The 9,195-nt window shown below is 53.7% G+C and overlaps 1 protein-coding gene across 1 annotated transcript; it reads right to left on the bottom strand.

Moving 5' to 3' along the window:
* Positions 1-3,556: 3,556 nt before the first annotated feature.
* Positions 3,557-9,195, bottom strand: LOC149360700 (uncharacterized). The gene is made up of 2 exons (XM_089572459.1): positions 6,999-9,195; positions 3,557-3,622 (listed from the first exon to the last, which is right to left on the bottom strand). The coding sequence occupies exon 1, from the start codon at positions 8,512-8,514 to the stop codon at positions 7,252-7,254; it is 1,263 nt and encodes a 420-aa protein (XP_089428585.1). The 5' UTR covers positions 8,515-9,195; the 3' UTR covers positions 3,557-3,622; positions 6,999-7,251.

Raw genomic sequence — 9,195 nt, 5'->3', positions numbered from 1 at the left:
TCGGAAACCCGCCGCGGTGGCTAAGTGGTTAAGGAGCTGGTCTACTGAGTCGGAGCACCCGGGTTCGAACCCGACTGCGGCGGCCGCGTTTCTATGGAGGCGAAACGCAAAAGGTGCACGTGTGCTTCGCGATGTCAGTGCATTTTGAAGATCCCCAGTTGGTTGAAATTATTCCGGAGACCTCCACTACGCGGCACCTCTTCCCTTCTTCTTTCACTCCCTCGATCCTTTATCCCTTCCCTTAAGGTGTGGTTTAGGTGTCCGCCGAGATATGTGAGACAGTTACTGCGTCATATCCTTTCCTCAAAAACCAATTTTAAACTTACCTCCAAAAATGGGGTTGGCGCTTCCCGACATTTGGTACCCACCCGTAAAAATTTGAAAATAGGGTTGACCCAGGTTCTGAACCAACGTGGGTAGGACACCCCTAGAATGGGTTTGGCCCACCCCCAAAATTTGAATAACACGGGAAGTCTGAGAAAGAAAAGATTATGAAACAGTTGTTAGCGCTTCTACTATATGGCCACCGTCGCTGCCTCCTACGCTCTATTCAGTCATGCCATAGCGAACCACCTGGCTCAACACATAACACCGGTCAAGGAATGTGTCCTCTATGGCTGTGGCCTGATACTCTGCGCTCCGAGTTACAGGATCTTAAAACTAGTTTGGGAAAATTCAGCGCGGAATAATTTTCTAAGCACAGAAAGCAGCCTTGTGTGCATCCCATTTGTTTCTTACACTCGCGCAGTACTGCTGCTCTGCGCCCAGCGGCGTCAAGCGCCTCATTCTGAGGCTGTAGTCCGCTAGCCATTGGCACGAGTGCTGCCTGTCGTGTGCCAAGTCGCGAGTAAAGTTTCACAGGTTCTTTATCTTCCTCGCACCAGAGGTGCCCCGCCAGAGACGGTTTGTTCCAACTCGAAGACTGAAGCGTTCCTTCGCACCAGGGGTGCCCCGTCAGAGACGGTCTCTCGATGAGTAGAGATGCAGGGATAAAGGGAATACTTACGTACAGTTTATGCACAGCAATTTACAATAGATACAAGTTCAGGCACTTGAGACAAATTAAAGAGCAAAGGACAAACAACAAAAAGGCGGAACTGGCTAACACTAGGGGAGGCCCCTACTCGGCATAGCCGAAGATGCATAGCACCTGACCTTAGCCCAGAACCCCGCTTCCGGCTCCGGGGTCCGGTTTTAAAGACCTAAAGGCCCGGCCCACATTTCGTAGCAACCAATCATGTTACACTCCTCACATGATTGGTTTACTGAGAGCATGGCCAGCCCTCCAGCTTCCGTAGGGCAAAACGCCCTTTCCATTGCACAATAAAAGTGAAAAACAAAGACAAATACACTTTCGCGCCAGCACGTGCGCGAAACGGTACCGCGGGGCGGGGGACACCCGTAGTTCCCGGCGCGTTCGTGAGCGGCCGCGTTCCAAGGAAGGAGACTCTTCGCTTTGAGCGGCAGCCGCGTTCCGATGGCCCCGCGTACACTAACGATCCCTTACACGTCCTTCCCAAGATTCTACAAAGGGCTCAAATGCCACTTTTAGAATTATAACAAGAAAGGATCGGTCCGGGTCACAAAACCACCCTGTGGGTGACGTACCGCAGCTACACCAGCGCTGGCACCAACAAAACCAAAAGCAAAATGCAAAATGCACACACAACATAAGCAAATTCCACAAATACACACGGTGGCATGCCTGCCGTGCGCCGTAACACAGCGTACAAGTTAGTGGGTTGCACCCAGTTCACCGCCTCAAAGTACACACCCTCGTCCTGCTCGCGAACGAGCACACACACACACACAGACACTCGCAACTGGAGCGTTCAGTAGCACTGATATGGGGTCCGTTAGCGGCCACGTGAGCGTCCTTGGTCGCACCGAGCGTCCCTGTGTGCGTTCGAGCCCCCACGTGCCTCAGTCGACACGATTAACACCTAATGGTCGCTATGCTCATTAGGCTGGCGCCACAGCGGGGCGAGAACTCGAAAGCTGGTGCCCTCCAGGATCAAAAACGTCCCGGGTTTTGATGGGTCCAAACCCCTCACTACACGACGCACCTGAGGGCCCGCTCTCTCTGGCGCGCCGGTACGAACGGCGTGCAGCGTAAGGAGCATAGCCCTTGCCCCGTCTAACCATACCAATGCAGCCGGTCTCGCTACACTTGATTTGGCGACCTGCAGCACGGAACGTAATGTTCCACGAACCGACTTTCAACATGAAAGCTGCGCGCCAGCCTCCTGGCACTTCGCCTCGCTTAGAGCCATTTGCCCCGTTCCTGCTCGGGCAAACACTGACGTTGCCGTTCCCTGCTTGATAGGCATTTGCCGACTTCACGGCATCATCTGTCTCTGAGGCTGTATGAGGTGACTCGTAGTCACTTGATCCGAATTGGCCTTGAGTCAAGTCCTCACGCATTTCCTTCTCCTCGAAGGACTTGGTCGGACGCCCATCGGGTGCGTTCGACAATTGCGCGGCGCTCCACCCGGTAGGCGCAACAGGCCCACCTCCGTTCTCTGGCTCGGATGGAACGCTCCTGCCATCACTGACACTACGAGGCACTTCCTGCCCTATGGCCGACACAGTGTGTGTTTGCAGCAACGCCAGATTTTCACCTGTTACTAGCTCCGTGTCAGAGGTCACAATCTTTGTCATAGAGCCTGCAGGAATTCCACCGCTGTCCTGTTTGTTATCGGACACTTTGGTCTCGATTGGCCCTTGATCATGAGAATTAGGCTGCTCCTGTTCTTTGCTAGCCGCCCGCGGTGGCGGAAAAGCCGTGATATTTCCGCACCCTTCAGGAATCTCGTTTTCACTTCCTGAACCTTTAGCGGCCTTTCCTAACGAAGATGCGTTGCCGCATACCGGCTGATTGCTTTCAGCGTCCTCACTGCTGTTTTTCTGACCTGTGCATGACAAGCATAATCCTTTGTCTTCCAGCACAGGCGGCCTCACCTCTCGGGACTCAGAGCAGTTCTCCCTGGCTCTTCTACTCTCCTTGATCTTAGAGATCTCGAGCTCTACCTGCTGGCGTCTTGCTTCTATAACCTTCAAGACATACTTTACATCCTGAGGTTCTTCCTCGCGAAGCAGCGCCTTTCCGCCATTTACTTTCGCAAGTTGAGCCTGAAGGTCCGCTAAGCGCGCCTTCGCTAACTCTACCTGGTACCTCACATCCAGTGAGGGCCGACATGGATAACTCTCCATACCGCCGTCTGTACCCCTCAACTGTCCTACCGGCTCGAACACATGCACAGGGACGTGAGCAATGCGACGAAGGAAACTCACAGTTTCGACGCGTCGATCCGCATTGCCAGCTCCTTGGCGTCGGAGTCCACCGCCACTTTCACCAGACGCTGCGATGAGCTGTCGCACGCCGCTGGTCCTGTGCCCGCTGTTGTCACTTGCTGTGACCCGCCGGTGACCGTCGAGTTCTCGACGCGCTGCTTCCTTGACCGGACGCAGTCCCGCGTCGCTGGACTACTGCCGTGGTCCTTGCCGCGGTCTCTCTCTAGGTCCGTTCTCGAACACTGACCTTGTGCCTTCTCGTCGCCTTTCTCCCTGCCTTCAGTCTTCTTCCTGCGCCGTCTTCCGATGGCCGCAGGATCCTCGTCGACTGCGCCAGTAAAGTTTCACAGGTTCTTCTTCTTCCTTCTTTGCACCAGAGGTGCCCCGCCAGAGACGGTTTATCTAACTTGAAGACTGAAGCTTGATCTCTGCACCAGGGGTGCCCCGTCAGAGACGGTCTCGTGATGAGGTGCCACGCAGGGATAAAAAAGGGAATAACTGAAGATTTATATACAAATATTTACAGTATATACAAGATTAGGCACACTAGAGACATAATAAGCAGCAAAAAGGACAAACAACAAAAGGGTGGATCTGGCTAATACTAGGGGAGGCCCCTACTCGGCGTAGCCGAAGATGCGTAGCATCTCACCTGAGCGCAGAACCTCGCTGCCAGCTCCGGGGCCCGGTTTTAAAGGGACACTGAGGAGAAATTGAAGTTGGCTTGTATCGACAGAATACCAGCTCCTGATTACAAAAACGCCACTCATACTGACAACAAAGCTCTTGTAACGTAGAAAAGAGCAAGAACCAAAATACAGGTATCGCCGCCACAGGCCAAACTCGCAAGTACAAGCGTGATGAGATCATAGAACAAAACAGTGTTGCTAGAACGAATGGTTCTAACAACACCAGGAACCGAGAAACAATGCATCACTGAGGCGCAGCCAATGCATGCGCAAATCTCCTTGACGTCGCCAGATGGCGCCACGTGCCCGGCTGCTACGCGCGCTCCTGAAGCATCGGGACAAATCAGCGCCTGTTTTCCGGCGGTAGGCGGGCTCCCGGTATTCCGCTAGCGGTAACAAGGTACACGGTATGCTAAAGGTGTCTATATGCGAGAACTTCGTTGACGACTTCGAGAACGAGATCCATCGTAACGCTGGCAAAACGCCAGTGCAAACGTAATCGAAGCGACTGTAGCGACGGCCGCAATAGCCGATAGATGCCTTCAACGTGCGGCCGGCGGTAGCTTTCTTTTCGGCTGCTGCTAGGCCGCACTGCTGGCAGCCAGAAATCACGGAGTCTGCGTTACGTCATGTGCACGTCATGTATCACGTCTCTTAGTCCTCTGTCGTCATAGACGAATCCTAAGTTTGAATCAGAGCGGCGGGAAAAACATTTTCAACTTCGAATCCAAATTTCTTAGAAATAAATGCATCTTTCGCTGCCGGCCAAGTGGCAACAAAGCTATGACATGCCGAACTATCGGATTTTACTATAAAAAAAATATTAATAGTGCTCTCCTCAGTGTCCCTTTAAAGCCCTAAAGGCCCGGCCCACATCTCGTAGCTTCCAATCATGTTGTGCTCTTAACATATGATTGGTTCTTCAAGGGCATGGCCAGCCCTCCGGCTTCAACAAGGTAAACCACCCTCTCTACCACTACATAAACATAAAAACAAACACAAATACACATTCGTGCCAGCACGTGCGCGAATCGGTACCGCGGGGCGGGGTGGACACCCGTACTTCTTGGCGCGTTCGCGAGCGGCCGCGTTCCAAATAGGAGACGCTTAGAGTCACTGGAAAAAATTTCAGAGTCCGCAAAGGTCGGAATTTGACTGGCAACACTGAGCGGCCACTGCCATTTACCTTCCAAGCCGACTGCGTCGCAGGAAGGTCGCCGTGTTGAAAGAGCTTGATATTCGGTGACATATCGGGTTGAGTGTTCACTGAAGCGCAAATACTTCGTGCTCGGAGACAATGGTTACTCAGAAGAGAAAAAAAATATTGCTATTTTGTGCGAAGTAATGCAGCCGGCGGTTGTTTTACTCCGCGGTTGCGTTTACTGCAGGAACTGTACTATGATTGTGAGCAGCATCTTAGCGCTGCTATCGGGAGCTTGTGCACGCCTCTTTTTACCCTTCCGCGGAGCAAGCTACGAAGGAAACATTTCGCCGCTCCGAGCAGCAAAGAGACAAGCTCGTGCTTTTGGGCAGTGAGCATCGTGGACCGCCATGGGACCGCGCCGTCTCGTTCAAGCAGGACGAAACTACTTGACCTTAGCTCCTTCTTCCCATCCACTCTAGGCTTCTCGAAGTCTTCAGCGCAAAAGTGGTCCTGCAAATGTTTGTACAACAAACATTTGTAGGACCACTTTTGCGCTCGAATGCTGGGCTGCCCAAAGAGGCTCCCAGGGCTTTTTCGAGTGAAGCCCTGTTTCAAATATGTGGAACAAGAAAAACATGGAATACAGCTTTAATAATAAGCTGAAACACCCAGATAAAGAGGCTAAGAAAAAGAATACGTTTTAAAGGTTTCTAAGTTTACGCAGTGACACTTAAAATAGCTCATTTGAGATGTAAGCACGCATGTCGCCGCAAACACGCAGCTTCAAGGATTGTCAACATTTGACCCATTTCTATTTTTCTACCAGTCCCAACACAACTGAACAGAAAGCGGCCGTTGCGTGAACGTAAGACATGCCCGACTATGCTATTATTGACTGCGATCATCACGGTCCGCGAAAAACAAGTGCCATAGGTCGAATGACTCGAGGCGCGGAAAGATCGGGCGAGTGCTTGGTGCAATGTTAGGACGCGGAATTCTCGCGCGACAAATGTGCCTTCGCGTGCCACAAGCACGGAATAGTCGGAAGAGCCGCGTGTGTTGAGTAACAAACGCGTAACGTGTACCCGCGTCAAGCGGGCAAGCCGCGAACGATCCCTGCGCGACATGCGCGACGGTCTTGCTGTGAACACCTATTTTCTTAGCATCCTATCGCTAACGGGTGCACTGCGCTTACATACCTTCTAAAACAGCACCAAAAAACACAAGCAAGGTGCACTTAGCTCGCACAAGCGTGTGTTTTTTGAAAGCTTGAAGTTCTCCCGGCCGATTCTGTGCAACTACGCAGAACGACGCTCTCGGTCATTTTTCCCGGTCGGAATCGAGAAAAAAAGTCTTTCCGGACTCGGTTCGGTTGCTGCATCCGAAGGCGCAGCAGCCAGGCATGATTTCTTCAGTATCAAACACGAGAGCGACAGTAGCAACACGAGAAATGTCGGGAGCCTGCGCTCTTCTCAGCCGGCCCGACCGGCGCTTGGAAGGTATATGGCACCCCAAGACCACGTGGTACGGTTGGGCCAATGACCGCGTCGGCGGCACGGGGAAAAGAAATGCGGTACTCTGAAATTTTTTCCAGTGACTCTAGAGACGCTTCGCTTTGAGCGCCCCCAGCCGCGTTCCGATGACCCCGCGTACACTACCGATCCCTTACACGCCCTTCCCAAGATTCTACAAAGGGCTCAAATGCCACTTTTAGAATTATAACAAGAAGGGATCGGTCCGGGTCACAAAACCACCCTGTGGGTGACGTACCGCAGCTACACCAGCGCTGGCACCAACAAAACCAAAAGCAAAATGCAAAATGCACACACAACATAAGCAAATTCCACAAATACACACGGTGGCATGCCTACCGTGCGCCGTAACACGGCGTCCAAATTCGTGGGTTGCACCCAGTTCACCACCTCCAAGTAGACACCCTCGTCCTGCTAGCGAACGAGCACACACACACACACACACAGACACTCGCAACTTGAGCGTTCAGTAGCACTCGCACGACGTCCGTAAGTGGCCACGTGAGCCTCCTTAGTCGCACCGAGCGTCCTTGTGTGCGTTCGAACCACTACGCGTCTCAACACAATTAACGCCTAACTGCCACTCGGCTCATTAGGCTGGTGCCACAGCGGGGCAAGAACTCAACAGCTGGTGCCCTCCAGGATCAAACACATCCCGGCCCTCGATGGGTCCAAATCCCTGACCACACGACGCCCCCGAGGGCACGCTCTCTCCGGCGCGCCAGCACGGGCCGCGCCCTGCGCAAGGGGCATATCCCCTTCTCAGTCTAACCGTACCAGTGAGGCCGGTTTTACTACACTTGATCTGGCGTACTGCAGTACGGAACGAACTGTTCCACGCGCCGACTTTCAAGGTGAAAGCCACGCACCTGCCTCCTGCCACTCCACCTCGCCCGGGGCCATCTGCACCTTTACTGCACGAGCAAACTTTGAAACCGCCGCTCCATGCTTGATTAGCGCCCGCTGGCCCTGTGGCATAGTCTGAGGCTGCATGAGCTCCCTCGCAGTCGCCCGACCCCAATTTGCCCCGTGGCAAGTCGCCGTGCATCTCCCCGTCCTCGAATGAACTGATCGGGCACCCGTTGGGTGCGTTTGACAGCCGCGCGGCGCTCGGTCTGATCGGCCCAACAGGCCTACCTCCGCTCTCTGCCTCGGATGGGATGCTCCTGCCACCACCAACGCTATGGGGCACTTCATACCCTATGCCCGACACAGTGTGCGGTTGCAGCAACGCCAGACTTCCTCCTTTCACTCGCTCTTCGATCTGACGTCTGTCCTTACCGACCGCCCCCTGCTGAACGAAATGCTCTTTTTCGCAGCCCGCTTGAGACCGCGTTTTTGGAATTAGAGTGATTTCCAACAATCCTGAACTCGCGTCCGCGTCCCTGGTGTCATTTGGGGTAGAGCTAACCTGGGCGGCCGGATCCTCGGAGTGCGCGTTCACCACCTCTAATACCGCGACGCTGCGTTTCGTCACTATACTTTCTTCAACTGCGATTCCAGCTTCGCAGAAATCTTGCGCACTTCTTACTTCTGCCTGGCTGTTTTCTTGACCTTTACTTGACAGGCATAATCCTTTGTCTTCCAGCACAGGCGGCCTCTCTGCTCGGGACTCGGAGCAGTTCCCCCTGGCTAGTTGACTAGCTCTCCGAGACTCTTTGAGCTCAGCCAGCTCGAGCTCTAGCTGCTGGCGCCTTGCTTCTAACGCCTGCAAATCCGGAGGTTTTTCCTCGCATAGCGGCGCCTTTCCTCCATTCACTTTTGCAAGCTCAGCCTGATAATAATCTAAGCGCGCCTTCGCCAATTCCACTCGATACCTCACATCGAGTGAGGGCCGGCAAGGATAACCCTCCATACCGCCGTATGTACCCCTCAACTGTCCTACCGGCTCGAACAGACGCACAGGGACGTGAGCAATGCGACTAAGGAAACTCACGGTTTCGATGCGTCGATCCCCATTGCCAGCTTCCTGGCGTCGGAGTCCACCGCCACTTTTACCGCACGCTGCGATGAGCTGTCGCACGCCGCTGGTCCTGTGCCCGCTGTCGTCACTTGCTGCGACCCGCCGGTGACCGTCGAGTTCTCGACGCGCTGCTTCCTGCTTCCTTGACCGGACGCAGTCCCGCGTCGCTGGACTACTGCCGTGGTCCTTGCGTCCTTGCCGCCGTCTCTCCGCAGGTCCTTTCTCGACCGCTGCTGTTGCCTGACCGTCGCCTTTCTCCCTGCGTTCAATCTTCTTCCTGCGCCGTCTTCCGATGGCCGCAGGATCCTGTCGACTGCGCCAGTAAAGATCAGGTTCTTCTACTCTCCTTGCACCAGAGGTGCCCCGCCAGAGACGGGTGGTTTAACTCGCAAGACTGAAGCTTGATCTTCGCACCAGGGGTGCCCCGTCAGAGACGGTCTCTCGATGACTAGAGATGCAGGGAAAAAGGGAAAACCTATGTACAGTTTATGTACAGCTATTTACATTGCATATACAAGTTTAGGCACTCGAGACAAATTAAAGGGCAAAAAGGACAAACAACAAAAAAGTGAA

This window comes from Amblyomma mixtum, chromosome 2, assembly GCF_055824585.1.
Source record: "Amblyomma mixtum isolate Tamu chromosome 2, ASM5582458v1, whole genome shotgun sequence".
NCBI classification, from domain to species: domain Eukaryota; kingdom Metazoa; phylum Arthropoda; class Arachnida; order Ixodida; family Ixodidae; genus Amblyomma; species Amblyomma mixtum.
Note: the sequence above shows the minus strand (reverse complement) of the source record. Positions and strands in the feature narration are given on the sequence as shown.

Coding starts and splice junctions, on each gene's coding strand:
- LOC149360700 (XM_089572459.1), bottom strand. CDS start 8,514: ATGGAGGGTTATCCTTGCCGGCCCTCACTCGATGTGAGGTATCGAGTG.